The 16,985-nt window shown below is 42.2% G+C and overlaps 1 protein-coding gene across 2 annotated transcripts in view; it reads left to right on the top strand.

Annotated features, from left to right (window-relative positions):
- The first annotated feature begins 1,327 nt into the window (after nucleotides 1–1,327).
- The window catches only part of WC1 (BoWC1.1), a 51,453-nt gene continuing 35,795 nt past the window's right edge, over nucleotides 1,328–16,985 (top strand). Inside the window, exons 1-4 of one of the 2 annotated variants that reach the window (XM_059887252.1) lie at nucleotides 1,328–1,446; nucleotides 5,231–5,551; nucleotides 14,544–14,852; nucleotides 14,946–15,263. In XM_059887252.1, coding sequence (XP_059743235.1) covers nucleotides 1,374–1,446; nucleotides 5,231–5,551; nucleotides 14,544–14,852; nucleotides 14,946–15,263 — 1,021 coding nt within the window. In that variant the 5' untranslated portion in view covers nucleotides 1,328–1,373. Of the gene's footprint in view, nucleotides 1,447–5,230; nucleotides 5,552–8,834; nucleotides 9,675–14,543; nucleotides 15,264–16,985 lie in introns of those variants that run through there. The other variant, XM_059887253.1, reaches the window with a different exon arrangement.

Below are 16,985 nucleotides of genomic sequence, written 5' to 3'. Positions count from 1 at the left end.
ATATTCTGTGTCTTCTTTAGTTATGGTTTTATAATACAAAAGTATTCTGAATCTTATCAAACCATACTCGCAGCATATAAAGGGGGTACATGTGAAGTTTAGAAAACTTTAGTCTTTCTAAAGTATAATTTTCTTCTTGTTTTCATTGTTTAGTCACTTAGTCGTGCCCAAGTCATTTCGACACAATGGACTGTAGCTGGCCAGGCCATTCTGTCCGCGGAATTGTCCTGGCAAGAATACTGGAGTGGGTTGCCATTTCCTTCTCCAGGGGATCTTCCCGACCCAGGGATTGAATCCATGTCTCTTGCTTTGTAGGCGGATTCTTTACTGCTGAGCCATCAGTGAAGCCCCATGTTTTCTTCTAGAGATCCCTGCTCCTATTTTGGTGGGCTAGAGTTGAATGATGACTCCTACTTTCTTTTTGTTTCCTTTAATAGCAATCTCTTCCTCTCTGTCAGAATCATTTAGTGACTAGCTGAAAGAGATACTTCACATAAAATGAAATGCAATAAAGGGAAAGGGAGTTAACATGTCTGAATGTCCCTATAGGGAACCCGCCTGCCAATGCAGGAGAAGCAGATTTGATCCTTGAGTCAGAAAGATCCCTTTAGAAGGAAATGGTAACCCCCTCCAGTATTCTTGCCTGGGAAATCCACTGGACAGAGGAGGCTGGCGAGCTACAGTGCAGGGGTTTCAAAGAGTCAGACACGACTGAGCATGCAGGCACATGCTCCAGGACCAAGTGTCCAGATCATTCTGAGAAGGGGGAAAACCCTGCAATCTCATCCCCCCAACTTGATGGGTCTCACTTCATGGCTTCACAGTCACCTGTGAATTCCTGTACTCCTGGTCCTCATTTTTGCTGACCTGATAAATACTCTTGTGTTTCAAGACTTCTTGTAGTTCTCTGCTTCCACCCTGAGCTCAGTGCTGGGGAAGATCAATGCTCGATTCTACAAAAGTTATTCTCCACCGGTCAACAGATCCCACACCCAGACCCTGTGAGATCTCAAGTCTGCAGATATTGACCAGGGTGATCAGGGGAGAGAAAGGCACTCATGATTTTTGATGAACCGTTTCTACCCCAGTCCCAGTGGTGGGACCCAGCTGTCAGGACTACGGAAGCAGGAGCTCAAAGGACTGTGTTGCTCATATAAGGAGATGTTGAAGATTCAGAAGCTCATTGGTATCTGAGCTTCAGAAAGTGGCAGATGCAGCCTCTGATAGTGCCTGAAATGGTAAAAGGTGTCGCTATTGGCTCTCAGGAGGGAGGGTGTAAGGGGTGGTCTATATAGACCCCGGTTGGCACCCTGACGCCTGCTCACAGGCTGATCCTGCAGCTGGGACTGTGACCCTGAGGACGTGGGGTCAGGATGGCTCTGGGCAGACACCTCTCCCTGCAGGGACTCTGTGTCCTCCTCCTTGGCACCATGGTGGGTGGTCAAGGTAAGAGCTGCCCCTCTGTCCTGGTTCACAGTAGGGGAGAGGACGCCTTGATGAAGGGAAAGGTGTCTGGATTTGTGGAACCTGGCCTCAGTGTTTCTGACCAAAAAAGAACCATGCTGATGTGAATCCTGGTTCCTCTCCTATGGGGGGGTGGTGTCCATTGGTCATAGTGGCAGATTTTACAGAGCTATGAAGTTTTGTCTGGATCGGGCTGGGTTAGCCTAAGTCCCCTCCACGGTGTCCCTTGTTTTCAGGGAGCTTCTAGGAGTCCCAGTGGCTCTCAGTGTGTGGAAGTTCCAGTGACTGAGCTCAGCTGGGAATCTGGGCTGTTTCCACACGCTCCATGTGCCTGGTGTGTGAGCACCGCCCCTGGGTCCCTGTGTTTCCTGTGTCTTCGCTCCTGTAGGCTCTGTGATTGTGTGTGTGTTTGTGTGTGTATGTGTGCAGGTGAGGAGTGCGTGAGGGTGTGTGTGTGTGAGGGTATGAAGAAGTGTGTGTGTGAGTGTGTGAGGGTGTGTATGTGTGAGGGTGTACATGGGTGTGAAGAGTTTATGTGTTTGTGCAGTGTGTGAAGAGTGTGCAAGTGATGTATTAAGGTGTGTGAGGAGTAAGTGTGGGTGAGTGAGGGTGAGTGAGGAGTGTTTGAGTAGTGTGTGAGGCTGTGTGTGTGGGGGGAGTGTGTGTTTGTGTGTGTGTTTGTGTGTGTGTGTGTGTGTGTGTGTGTGTGAGGGAAGGTGGAGCCTGTCTGTGTGAGAGGAACAGAGTTGCTGAGCAGGGAGTGAGTCTCTTGGTCTGTGAAGCACACGGGGTGTCCACAGGGCTGGGTGTCATGGCCGCTGCATGTAACTGGATCAGAGATAATCATACACCTGCCTGCCTCTCTCTGGCTCCTCTCCCCCATCTCTCGGGCTCCCCTCTGCTTGTTGCCATGTCTGCCTAGCACTGGGCTCTGTGAGAGGCTCTGCCTGCTGGCCTTACGTGTTCCCACCACGTGTCCATTAGGGAGCAGAGAAGCCTGCATCCAGGAGAGGGGATCTCTTGTCTGTTCAGTTCAGTTCAGTTCCATTGCTCACTGGTGTTTGACTCTGTGATCCCATGGACTGCAGCACGCCAGGCCTTCCTGTCCATCACCAACTCCCGGAGTCTACCCAAACTCATGTCCATTGAGTTGGTGATGCCATCCAACCATCTCATCCTCTTTCGTCCCCTTCTCCTCCCACCTTCTCTCTTTCCCAGCTTCAGGGTCTTTACAGATGTGTTAGCTCTTCACATCAGGTGGCCAAAGTATTGGTTTCAGCTTCTACATCAGTCCTTCCAATGAACGACTTGTCCCTCTGTTTGTAAAGATCAGTTGATGTGCAGCCCCACGTGTATAAGTTCCCAAGTCCCTGCCCCAGTTCCCATGACTCATTTCCTGATGTGCTGGGGACCTGGATGGTCCTTTCCCCTAGCAGGATCTGCTATGACTCTGTAGGGAGCACTTCCTCTCGTGCCCTCTCCTGTCCCTCACTCCCTGGGAGCTGCTTTCCCCTGAGTGAGGGTGGAGTATGTTACCAATCCTTCTGTCGTGGTCTGCAAGGTTTCTTTGGACAAATCCGCTGATCTCCTTATGGGAGTTCTCTTGGGTGACAGCATTTTTTTATTCTCTTCAGACTTTTAGAATTCTCTCTTTCTCTTTGCATTTGAACAGTTTACTCTGTGAGTCTTGGAGAAGGTTGTTTTGGATTGAAATTTTGGGGTGACTTATTAGCTTCTTGAACTTAGATGTCCAGACCTTTCCCCAGGTTTGGAAATTCGCAGCCTGTCTTTCTTTCTTTTTTATAATTATTTATTTTCGGCTGTGCTAGGTCTCCTTGCTGCATGCGGGCTTTCTCTAGCTGTGGTAAGCAGGGGCTACTCCTCGCTGCAGTGCACAGGCTTCTCACTGCAGTGGCTTCTCTTGCTGGAGACCACAGCCTCTAGGTGCACATGTTTCAGCAGCTGTGGCGCACTGGCTTAGTTGCTCTGAGGCATGTGGAATCTTCCTGGACCAGGGATTGAACCCATGTCCCCTACATTGGCAGGTGGATTCTTAACCACTACACCACCAGGGAAGTCCTCAGCCCTTAATTCTTTTCTCCTTCACTTCTTCTGCTATGACTCCAGTCCATACATTGTTTCTCTTTATGGTGTCCACTGGCTTTCTATATTCCTTTCATTCTCTTTTGGCTCCTCTATTTGGATGCTTTCAACTAACCTTTCTTCTAACACATTGTTTCTTGTTTCTTTTTCTTTCCCTTGGTCAATTCCCTGTTGTTGAATCTCTGTGTTGAATTCTTCAGTTTACTCATCATATTGTGTATGTTAAGTCGCCTCAGTCATGTCTGACTCTTTGTGACCCTATGGACTGTAGCCCACCAGGCTCCTCTGTCCATAGGATTCTCCAGGCAAAAGTACTGAAGTAGGTTGCCATGCACTCCTCCAGGGGATCTTCCAGACCCCGGGATTGAACCCAAGTCTCTTGTATATCCTGCACTTGCAGACAGGTTCTTTACCACTAGCGCCACCTGGGAAGCCCACTCACTTATTATTCAGCTTCAAAATATATGGTTGAAGAATTGAAGAAGTGAAAGTCACTCAGTCATGTTTGACTCTTTGTACACAGTCCATGGAATTCTTCAGGCCTTAGTGGAGTGGGTAGTCTTTCCCTTCTCCAGGGGGTGTTCCCAACCCAAGGATCAAACCCAGGTCTCCAGCATGCAGACTGATTCTTTACCAGCTGAACCACAAGAGAAGACCAAGAGAAGACTGGAGTGGGTAGCCTATTCCTTCTCCAGCAGATATTCCTGACCCAGGATTTGAACCGGGATCTCCTGCATTGCAGGTGGATTCTTTACCAACTGAGCTATCAGAGAATTGAAAAATATCTGGTTAGTTCTTTTTTTTTTTTTTTTTTTTATAAAAAATAGAGTCTTCTGATGCTGGGAAAGATTGAAGGTGGGAGGAGAAGGGGATGACAGAGGATGAGATGCTTGCATGGCATCACTGACTGAATGGATATGAGTCTGAGTAAACTCCGTGAGTTGGTGATGGACAGGGAGGCCTGGTGTACTGTAGTCCATGGGATCTCAGAGAATCAGACACGACTGAGCAACTGAACTGAAATGAACACTGGTAATGTCTCCATCTATGATGTTCCTACTAATGAAATCCTTTTTATATGCACAAACCAGAGTCATCTTATGACTTAATCACTAAAGTGACATCTGATCACGTTCGTCAAATTCCATTTGTTAGATGCGTGTTACTAGGTACATTGGAGTGTGGAATTACACAAACACATGAACACCAGATGGCAGGAAAAACCAGGACATTTTAGAGCCTGTTACCCCAGCCCTCTGTTTCTGAGCTGGATGAGATGCTTCCTATGGACAGGGAAGGAGAGGGAGGATTCCTCCCTGGATCCTGGGCCATGAGCAACTGAGATGGAGAAGCTGGGCCCTAAGTACCTTTGGGCACATCTACAGGGAGGGCAGCATCCAGAGTCTCTGAAGGCCTGTCCTCGGTGGTGTCCCTGGAGCTGGTTCTACAGGCTCCTGAGAAATACTTGGTGCCTCCCTTCCTGCTCCATGGTCAGTGATGGCACATTGGGGGTTTAGAGTTGGCCATGCTGGAAATGTTTATACAACAAGGTCAGGAAATACTATATCCCATGCACTGTTTTGCTTCTCAGAGAGCTAATGTTTTATATATTATACCACTCTAAGTCTCCTAAAATCTTTCCTGTCTTGTGTCTCTTTTGCAGTACTGGAGCTGAGGCTGAAGGATGGAGCCCACCGCTGTGAGGGGAGAGTGGAAGTGAAGCACCAAGGAGAATGGGGCACAGTGGATGATCTGGAATGGACCTTGAAGGATGCATCTGTAGTGTGCAGACAGCTGGGGTGTGGAGCTGCCATTGGTTTTCCTGGAGGGGCTTATTTTGGACCAGGACTTGGCCCCATTTGGCTTTCGTATACTTCATGTGAAGGGGTAGAATCAACTGTCAGTGACTGTAGGCATTCTAATATTAAAGACTATCGTAATGATAGCTATTTGCATGACTGGGATGCTGGAGTGGTCTGCTCAGGTAAGTCCTGTCTGGTTTGTGTGGGGATCTCTAGCAGGAAAAGCCTCTGTCTTATTACCAGAATGACTTGAGATTACGGATACAGCCTTTAGAACATACTTGGGTGAAGGGTCTTTGTGATGTGTCACAGGAGGCAGAGGTGAGGTCAAAAGTTTCATACATATTAGCTTCTGGATTTGACCTCTGTGACCAGTCTCAGCATGGTAATTGTTCTGTATTCTTTGACATAATGGTCAGTAGCGTGTGGTTACATTGATGGGGGGGTGGTGTCATAGGAGAGTTGTAGGCAACAAGGTTTATTATCCTCATTGGTCCTAAAAGTCAGAGTCACCACACTCCATCAGGTTGGTATGAGGGTGATGTGCCAATAGAACAGGCTCAACCAAGCAATGGTGACCCCAAAAGGGCATGTGAAGACCCATGGACAAGTGACCATACCCGAAGTCATGGTGCAGTTACACAAGGAAAAGCTGTGAGAGAAATTCAGTGGTGCATTTAAATGTCCCTAGGTCACAGTCAGAGGAGGCCAGAAGTGGGACGTGTGGCAGGGAAAATCTCATCACAATGGTGTACCTGATGAATCAAGTGGGGAGCTCACACCAATTTGCAAGGATGTTGAGGGAGCAGGAAAATGAAGTCTTGAAGTTTACAACACAGCAACTGAAGTGCATCATGTATAAGAGGCAGTGAAGCTAAGAGTTCATGGGGTTCTCAAGGCAAGAATACTGAAGTGGTTTGCCTTTCCTTCTCCAGTGGACCATGTCTTGTTAGAACTCTCCACTAAGACATGGCATTGATCATAGTTTCATTGAGTTAGACAAAGCTGTGGTCCATGAACTGAGAACTTCCAGATGTTCAAGCTGGATTTAGAAAAAACAGGAACCAGAGGTTACATTGCCAACATCCATTCGATCACTGAAAATGCAAAAGAGTTCCAGAAAAACATCTACTTCTACTTTATTGACTATGCCATAGCTTTTAACTGTGTGGATCACAACAAACTGGAAAGTTCTTCAAGAGATGGGAATACCAGACCATCTGACCTGCATCCTGAGAAATCTGTATGTAGGTCAAGAAGCAACAGTTAGAACTGGACATGAACAAAAACTGGTTCCAAATTGGGGAAGGAGTACGTCAAGGACAGCCTTTGTATTGTCACCCTGCTTATTTAACTTATATGCAGAGTACATCATGAGAAATGTTGGACCTGATGAAGCACAAGTTGGAATCAAGATTGTCAGGAGAAATATCAATAACCTTAGATGCAGATTACATCACACTTATGGCCAAAAGCAAAGAACTAAAGAGCCTTTGATGATAGTGAAAGAGGAGAGTGAAAAAGTTGGCTTAAAACTCAACATTCAGAAACTAAGATCATAGCATCTGGTCCCATCACTTTCTGGCAAATAGATGGGGAAACAGTGGAAATTGTGACAGACTTTTTTTCTTTTTCTTTTGGCTCCAAAATCACTGCAGATGGTGACTGCAGCCATGAAATTAAAAGATGCTTGCTCCTTGGAAGAAAAGCTATGACCAACCTAGACAACATATTAAAAAGCAGAGACATTTCTTTGCCAGCAAAGACCAATCTAGTTAAAATATGGTTTTTCCAGTAGTCCTATATGGATGTGAGAGTTGGACTATAAAGAAAGCTGAGTGCTGAAGAATTGATGCTTTTGAACTGTGGTGTTGGAGAAGACTCTTGAGAGTCCCTTGGACTGCAAGGAGATCCAACCAGTCCCTCCTAAAGGAAATCAGTCCTGGGTGTTCATTGGAAGGACTGATGCTGAAGCTGAAACTCCAGTACTTTGGCCACTTCATGTGAAGAACCGATTCATTGGAAAAGACCCTGATGCTGGGAAAGATTGAAGGTCGGAGGAGAAAGGGTTTACAGAGGGTGAGGTGGTTGGATGGCATCACCGACTGGATGGACATGAGATAGAGTAAACCCTGGGAGTTGATGATGGACAGGGAGGCGTGGCATGCTGCAGTCCATGGTGTTGCAAAGAGTCAGACATGACTGAAGAACTGAACTGAACTGAATTGAAGCTAAGAGGACCTGATGTGACTCCTAAGAAGTACTCAGTGCTACCTAAGTGTGTTTGACCTATACCAAGGTGGATGCAGGAAAGACAGCAGTGAAACTAGGGTGTGAATGGGTGCTCACAGTGTTTGGTAGAGATGCTTCTAGTTGTTATCACAATTGCAGATTGGATGTCCAGGTTATTAATCACATCAGAACAACTGGACTGGAGGAAGATATTGTCAGTTATCACATTGAATTCCCTAAGGTAGAGGGCTGGTCTTAGGATAGTAGCACCCCGTCTAATGGGATGGTGGGACAGGGGAGCCCTGAAGACATCTGCAGTAGGTCCTTAAGCCACAGCCAATCAGCTGTTGGGTGTTTATGTACAGGAAGATCATTGGAAAAGTGATCTTTTCTAATCTCACCTTCAGCAGATCTTTGATGATTCTAGTTGATGCCCTTAAGGAAACAATTCTTTTCCTTTTTAAAAAGTACTTTATTGAGGTATGTCTGACATACAAAACTGCTTGATAAGTATGCATTTGTGAAACCACTACAGCACTTATGTCATAAATCTATTCATCTCTTCAAAATGTTTTCTTCCATTCTCTTTATCATTCTTATTAAAAAATTATTTTCAAGATGAATTTGAATTTTAGTTAGAAACTTTTGTTTTAAACAGACCTGTTTTCTGGCATCTCGAGTAACCTTCCTCATTGTCACAATGTCATAATCATGGTTCCAACTGAAGATAAATTTGTGGAAATACTACAGGTGTCTCAACCATATTTTGATAAATCAGCATCTGAATGAAAATGGAGTGTGTGATGTTGAAACTTTATGTGAAATTAGAACTCTCAATGTTATCCTAAGAATACTGATGTCTTGTTATTAATTCCAGTTAAGATATACTTAGAAGTATAGAATTGGAAGTGCTCTGATATTTAACAAAAGTCTGTCTAGTCAAGGCTATGGTTTTCCAGTGGTCATGTATGGATGCGAGAGTTGGACTGTGAAGAAAGCAGAGGGCCGAATAATTGAAGCTTTTTAACTGTGGTGTTGGAGAAAACTCTTGAGAGTCCCTTGGACTGCAAGGAGATCCAACCAGTCCATTCTAAAGGAGATCAGTCCTGGGTGTTTATTGGAAAGACTGATGCTAAAGCTGAAACTCCAATACTTTGGCCACCTCATGTGAAGAGTTGACTCGTTGGAAAAAACTCTGATGCTGGGAGGGATTGGGGGCAGGGGGAGAAGGGGACGACAGAGGATGAAATGGCTGGATGGCATCACTGACTCGATGGATATGAGTTTGAGGGAACTCTGAGAGTTGGTGATGGACAGGAAGGCCTGGCATGCTGCGATTCATGGGGTTGCAAAGAGTCGGACATGACGGAGTGACTGAACTGAACTGAACTGACCTAATATTTAAATCCTGATTGTGGTTTGTACACCCTGACTACCATTGCTCTAACTTAGACTCTCACACTTTTATGAACAGTTCCAGGTTCCTTCTATTTCTCTTTTTGTCACTAGTTTCCTCTTCCTGGTCTGTTTTTTTTCTGTATTTTCAGACATATTTTAATGATGTGAAGATAAGTCAAAGTGGTGGTGATGTAGCAGAAATAAGATTAGAATAGCATGTATTTTCATTATTTTAACCAAAACTCCTGGAGTTTCTTCTGCTCAACCTTAGGAGTCAGGTATGGAAGAGAAATTTCAGCCTCAGTAGTGGATTGCCGGAAGTGAAGTACTGTGTTTAGGATAAATCTAGTGTGGAAACAATGACCAGAGGAGAATGTAGAGAAGCTTGTTTGAAATAATGAGGAGATTTCCTGGAGTTCAGGTGGAAGATCTGGGAGGGAACACACAAATTGTGAAGGACTGTGGTGCAAGTGCTCCAAGTTCCTTCAGTCCTGTCCTACTCTTTGTGACCCCATGGACCATAGGATTCCCAGGCACGAATACTGGAGTGAGTTGCCATTTCTTTCTCCAGGGGATCTTCCTCACCCAGGGATCAAACCTGGGTCTCCTGCATTGCAGGCAGAGTCTTGATTATCTTCTGAGCCACCAGGGACTACAGTACTGAAGTGCAAAATGGTGAGGGGATGAAGATGCAAGGATTGCAGGAGGGGAGGGTTGGAAAGATGCAGGTCAACTCCTACATTCACCACAGCCTCTGTGTTACACTTCCTTCCTGCCCTCATTCCTTCCCTCCGTCTCTTCCTTTATCCTGTTGTGGGAGTCATTTCCGAGCTCCGTGGAAGTGCTAGCATTTGTAGCTGGCAGTTTTCTTAGTGGAAAATTTTTATAATATGGATTCTGTTTATTTAACAAATAAGTTTACTCATATTTTTCTCTTTTTTTCTGTATCAGGTTTTGGTGAGTTGTGTTTCACAAGCAATGTGTTTTTAAGGACTTGGCCCATTTTACAAAAAATCTTCAAATTAGTAACACTGGTTCATATCTCATATCTTTACATGTTGGGAAGGTCTACAATGATATTCCTCCTTTTGTTACTGGTGCTGTTAATGTGTTCCTCTTTTTTCTTAATTGGTTTGCTAGAAGATTATCGATGTTAATGTTCTTTTTAAAAGAATCACTAATGGACTGTATTGATTTTCTTGATTGTGTATTTGCTTTCTTCTTAATTGATTTCTATGCTCAGTTTTCATTCCTCCTTTTCTGTCATGATTGTGGTTGCTTTTGTAGATTCTTAAGGTGGAGTCTTGGATCATTTTCTTCTGTTTCTATTTTTATTCTAATGTAATCATCAAGGAAGCATCAAGGTTCTAAATTGTCTTCTAAGCATCACTTTATTTTTAACCCACCAGTTTCAATACTATATAATTTCTTTTGTATTTTATTATAATAAAATGTTTCTTTTCTCTGAATGAATTCTTTGTCTTATAGTCTGACTTTGTATGATATTAATTTAGATATTATATAGAGTTTTCTCTGAATTGTGTTTGCATGGTATGTAATTTTTACCTCTTTAATATGTTTCTATGTTTATATTTAAACACATAGAAGTTTGTAGACAGTATATTGTTTTGTCTTATTTTATCTGGTCTAATTATCTTGTTTTTTATTTGGAGTACTTAAATTATTTACAGTTAATATTATTATTGATATAATTGGGTTTAAGTGTACTTGCCTGCTATTTGTTGGAGAAGGCAATGGCAACCCACTCCAGTACTCTTGCCTGGAAAGTCCCATGGACGGAGGAGCCTGTTAGGCTGCAGTCCATGGGGTCCCTAAGAGTCGGACACGGCTGAGCAAATTCACTTTCACTTTTCACTTTTGTACATTGGAGAAGGAAATGGCAACCCACTCCAGTGTTCTTGCCTTGAGAATTCCAGGGACCAGGGAGCCTGGTGGGCTGCCATCTATGGAGTCACACAGAGTCGGACACAACTGAGGTGACTTAGCGGCAGTAGCAGCAGCAGCTGCTATATGTTATATCTTTGTTCTTATTTTAATCTTCGAGTATATTTTATCATTTTAATTTAAATACTGTATTGATTTATTAATTGTATTAGATTTTTAAGTGATTATAATGTTTAATTAAAAAATTTTAAAGTAATTTTTATTTTTTGCTGGCTGGGTCTTCCTTGCTGCATGGGCTTTTCTCTAGTTGTGGAGATCAGAGGCTGCTCTCTAGTTGCAGGCATGAGTTTCTCATTGCGGTGGCCTCTCTTGCTGTAGTGCACAGGCTCTATGGTGCACAAGCTTCAGTAGTCGTGGCCCCTGGGCTCTAGAGTACAGGCTCACTAGTTGTGGTGCACAGGCTTAGTGGCTCCGTGGTATGTGGGATTTTCCTAGACCACGGATTGAACCCACGTCTCCTGCATTGTCAGGAGGAGTCTTCACCACTGAACCACCGGGAAAGCCCAATGTTGAATTATTAATCTTCAATTACATTTTACCTTGAAATGATATTATGTCACAACATGCAATGTCAGTCACTATACTTTTCTTCCACTTTCCTGTTCCTGTCATTGGTGCTGTCGTTGTCATACATTCTATTTATAAATTTGTTATGAATCTTACAGTTTGTTGCTAATATTTTTGCCTTAAATCTTCTAATAGAGGATCAACATTTAGCACAGTCTCTATAGCTTTGAGAGGATCCATGTTTTCATCTGCTGTCATCTCCCTTTAGCTTGAAGAACTTTCTGAGGCAGTTTTGTATAGTGTGTGTCTGGTGGCCTCCAATTCTATCATCTCTCATTTACCTGAAATCATTTTAATTTTCATTCAGTCTTGAAAAGTATTTTCTTGGGTGATTCCATTCTAGGTTAACAAATGCCCAACCCCAATACTTTACATATGTTTTTACATTGTCATCTGGCTTTCATTGCCTCCAACAAAAAGTCAGTAAGTAATATTTATCCTTTTGTTCCCTGTATATAATGTGTCAGACTTCCCTGGCTGCTCTTAACATATTTTTGTTTGTTTGTTTACCAATGAGTATCAGTAATTACATTGTCAAGTTTTCTGAGAATGGTTTCATTATCTTGTTTGGGGTTTGTTTAGCTTTTTGGATAAGTGGGTTTACAGTTTTCAATAACTTTGGGAAAATGTCATTTATCTTTTCTTAATATTTTTCTGCACATCCCTTATTCTGAATCTCCAAATACACGTATTTTATATATTTTTATATTATCCTACATGTCATTGAGTTTCCATTCATATTTTTCTGCCTTTTTACTCTCTTTGGTTCAATTTAGATAGTCTCTACTGCTGTGTTTTACTTCCCAGTTCTTTTATTCTGCAATGTCTAGTCTCTTGTGTAATTAATCCAAATGTTCATTCCAATACTATATTTTTCAGTTTCAGAAGTCTCATTTGTTTATTTTTCCTAGTTTTCTCCCTGTTTATTTTTATGCTTCATTAAGCATGTTGATATTAGGGGTTTAAGGTGCTCTTCAGCCAATTCAATCATTTCTGTAATTTCTGAACCTGCTTTAAATGATTGTTTTTTTTTAAAAAAATGTGTTATGGGTTACATTTCTCTCTTTTGGAAATTCTAATAATTTTTTGGTTGGATGTTGGGCGTCACTAAGCAGTCCTTTACCAGGAAGAACTTCAGAAGTAAATAATCAGAACACACCCAGAAATCAGGGAATTGTACTTGATGAATTAAATAAAGTTTTTTCATTGGGTTATCTTCATCCAGTTCAAAATGTGTTCCTTTGATGACCAAATGATGAACTTTTATTTTGGTTTTCCTCCTGTAGTTTCAAAACTTCCTTGATCCCACCTTGCCTGCCATATACCCCAGCTACATCCTACTTCAGCAGTAGCTACCCTTTCTGATTTTCTTTTCCATCCATCTGTATCTTTTAAAATGGTGTTTCCTTGTCTGAAGTGGGAAAAATGAGAAGGGATAACAGTTTAGGTGGTAGATGGGAGGAGCAGAGGGTGATGTAGTATGCTAACAACCTATTCAACGAGTGTTTGCCACAAATATTTGCATATTTATCCATATTGAGGCTTTTTCAACTTGGAACTCTCCAAATGATGGCTTGTTTGCTCATTTCCTCCTCCTCCTCCTTGTTCTTCCTCCTACTTTTTGGCAACATGCCATCGTCTTTTAGAATTGTAAAACATTCATGAAAGAAATTAAAGATAATATGATCAATGGAAAGTCATTCTGTGTTTCTGGCCTGAAAGAATTAGTATTGTTAAAATGCCTGTGCTTCTCAAAGTGATCTATAGATTTAATGCAATTCCTATCTAAATAGCATTCTTTATAGAAATAGGAAAACAATGTTAAAATATGAGTGTGTGGTTTAATTTTTATAGATTCATGAATTCCTGTTTTGTGATCATTATTGAATTTTAGTTCCATTCCATTATGGTCATGTAAGATACTTGGAATTATTTTAATATTTTTGAATGTGTTAAGGCTTATTTGTAACCTAGCCTGGAGACTATTCCATGTGTACTTGAGAAGAATGCATATTTTTCTGTGGTTAGAGTTAGTACAATGATAGTACTAAAATCAATTTTTATCAGCCCTTAGCATTTTCTATGAGTCCTGTTTGAGAAGAAAAATCTTTACTAGGAGACGATTGGAAACTCAGCTATCTGGTAAACTCCCACTGAGAGCACACTCTCCCCCAGATTCTTTGACAAACCCTAGGATTTCAAGAGAGATGGCTGGGATTCTCTCTCTATGACTCTCTGAGTTTTCTTAACTCATTTTCCTTCCCACTGAGGTCACTGAAGGAATTCATGGAATTTTTTGGCATCAAAAAGTATCAGAAAGACAAGATGTGATGCCATAAACTTGAATTAGTGATAGTGTCCATATTTCTCTGGAGCTGTCACCCATCTACAGGTTGGCATGCCCTCATCGATCCAGCCTCAGGACTTTCTTTAACCTAAGTCACTTGAGGACTAGCTTCTGGGAGAGAAAACTGGTCAGAATGTTAAGCCCACAAGTCCCATGAAAGCTTCTAAGCTTGTCTGGATGCTAAGTCTCTAATCTCATAGCCCACGTCCCTCTGGGTGGCTTCTGGTCTGCATATCTCTATGTTCAAGTTTAAGTGCCTGAATATTATACAGTGTCTTTGGATCTGTATATATGTCCTAGGCTGCAAAATGAGAAATTCACTTCTCCAACCAATGCTAAAAGATATGTTTCCAGTATTCAGCCATTCCAATGATCTGAATTGGGCTCTGTAGTTTCCAGGCTCCTAGACCAAGGAATTCACCTTTTTAACCAGTCTCAAAATGTATGTTCTTGGGATTCAACCATTCCAAACTGACCTTGTAATCCTCCTGGATTTCTCTTTAGAAACCTGCTCATGAAAATTCAATTATGACGCTAACTGTCAAAGACTCTCTACATGCTCCACTCCTAAAACGAAAAACTTTCACTCCACTGCCTGTGATGTGCGGTTTCCAGTTGCCAAGTCAGTACCAGGAACACTCACTGGTTTTGTTGTTTCCTCTTAGGATTTGTGCGTCTGGCTGGAGGGGATGAACCCTGCTCAGGGCGAGTAGAAGTGTATTCTGGAGAAGCCTGGATCCCAGTGTCTGATGGGAACTTCACACTCCCCACTGCCCAGGTCATCTGTGCAGAGCTGGGTTGTGGCAAGGCTGTGTCTGTCCAGGGACATGAGCTCTTCAGAGAGTCCAGTGCCCGGGTCTGGGCTGAAGAGTTCAGGTGTGAGGGGGAGGAGCCTGAGCTCTCGGTCTGCCTCAGAGTGCCCTGTCCAGGGGGCACTTGTCACCACAGTGGAGCTGCTCAGGTTGTCTGTTCAGGTGAGATGCAGGTCAGGCCTTTCACCTCTGTGAACACCCTGTTCAGGTGAGAAAGTCATGTGATTTTGCTGAAACTCTGTCTTCTCCTACCAGCATACTCAGAAGTCCGGCTCATGACAAACGGCTCCTCTCAGTGTGAGGGGCAGGTGGAGATGAAGTTTTCTGGACGATGGAGAGCGCTCTGTGCCTCCCACTGGAGTCTGGCCAATGCCAATGTTGTCTGTCGTCAGCTTGGCTGTGGAGTTGCCATCTCCACCCCCGGAGGACCACACTTGGTGGAAGGAGGTGATCAGATCCTAACAGCCCGATTTCACTGCTCAGGGGCTGAGTCCTTCCTGTGGAGTTGTCCTGTGACTGCCCTGGGTGGTCCTGACTGTTCCCATGGCAACACAGCCTCTGTAATCTGCTCAGGTAAGAGAGAGGGAAGGGCTACTGGTACACAGGATGCTCCTGGAGTGAAATGTCTCCAAGAGTAGACAGTGAGGTTAAACGGGCTTCAGAGTCAGAGATTTTGTGGTGACGTATGGATCTTCTAATTGTTCATTCATTTTTCAGGTCAGGGCAAGAAGTGTGAAGGGGAATAATATATTTTTAAGCAACATTGTTGCTTACATAAAATCATAGAAAACAATGTAGGAGCAGTAAGTATAGACCTCAGTATGAACCTCAACCCAGAGCAACAGAGACAATGTCCCCAGCACCACAGTCACCGTCGTCCCCTCTCCTCGACAGGGAAAAGTGCTTACCGAACTTCTACTAACGTAGAGTTTTATCAATGTTTGAACTTTCTATAAAAGGATGCCATATGTTTCATCTTTTGTATCTAATTTCATAGACTCAAAATTATGTTTGGGATTCACACATGATGTTGTATATTGTAGCACTTTATTTTTTTTTATTACTGTAGAGTATGCTTTGAATGATCACATGGCCATGTACTGATCCATTCTACTGACAGTATAAATCTGAGTTATTTCCAGTTCTTGACTATTAAAAATATGATATTATAACTTACCATGACAATGTCTTTGGATGAAAATATGTGTTACTTATTTTCCATGTTTAACCCTTGGTCTTTTATTTGTATTTTCTTAATCAAATGGTGTCCTTTGATGAACTCATTTCTTAATCTTATGTAAATATAACTTACCAACATTTTTCTGTACATTTAATGCTTCTTATATCCTTTAAAAATTTTTTTTCCTACTCGAAGATCTTAAAAACATTCTCTAAGAGTATCTTATGGAAATTTTACTATATTTCTCTTGCATATTATTGTGCATTCCTTCTGGGATTGATATCTGTGTAAGATAAGGATCAGGTTTCATATAGACATCCAGTTGACTCAGAATCTTTTTCTGAAAAGACTCTTCCCCACTGCAGTGCTGCCTTTGTCATAAGCAGAAGGGCAATTATGTCTGTCTTATCTGAGACTCTCTATTCTGTTCCATGTTATCATTTGTCTATCCTTGCACCAATACTGCATTTTCTTAATTATCATAACTTTGTAGTTGTTGTCATTCAATCGCTAAGTCATGTCTGACTCTTTGTGACCCCATGGACTACAGCACACCAGGCTTCCCTGTGCTTCACTATCTCCCTGAATTTCAAACTTTGTAGTTAGTCTGAATAAGTTTAATTTACAAGAGTTACTTTATATTAACTCCTCTAATATCGTTGCTTTTCTTATCAACTGTGCTGTTCATTCTTGGTTGCTTGTATTTTGTATGAATTTAGAAATCAGCTTGTCATTTTAACCAAAAGAAAAGCTTAAGGGTATCATTGAGATTAGATTTAAAAATTTGAGAGTAGACATAGACATTTGAGGATGATTGACATTGACAATGTTGAGTTTTCCAAATCATTGACATAATACATCCCTCCATTTGGTTAGATCCTGAATTTCAGAGGTTTTGCCCATCTTCTACTAGGATTTCTCCTAGGTATTTTATTTTTGATGTTATGAGTATTTTTGTGAAAGTGTCCTGGCAATGAATTCTCTTTGACTTGTTTTCATCTTTTAATTCTTTCAATTTTGATGTATGTTGAGACATAAAAATGTTGGGAAAACAATATAAAAATTCCTTTATGAACTGTATGTGGGTTTCTAAATGTTAATATCAATATTTTGCT

This window comes from Bos taurus, chromosome 5 (genome assembly GCF_002263795.3).
Source record: "Bos taurus isolate L1 Dominette 01449 registration number 42190680 breed Hereford chromosome 5, ARS-UCD2.0, whole genome shotgun sequence".
Classification (NCBI taxonomy): domain Eukaryota; kingdom Metazoa; phylum Chordata; class Mammalia; order Artiodactyla; family Bovidae; genus Bos; species Bos taurus.
This window is presented reverse-complemented; position numbering and strand designations above follow the sequence as displayed.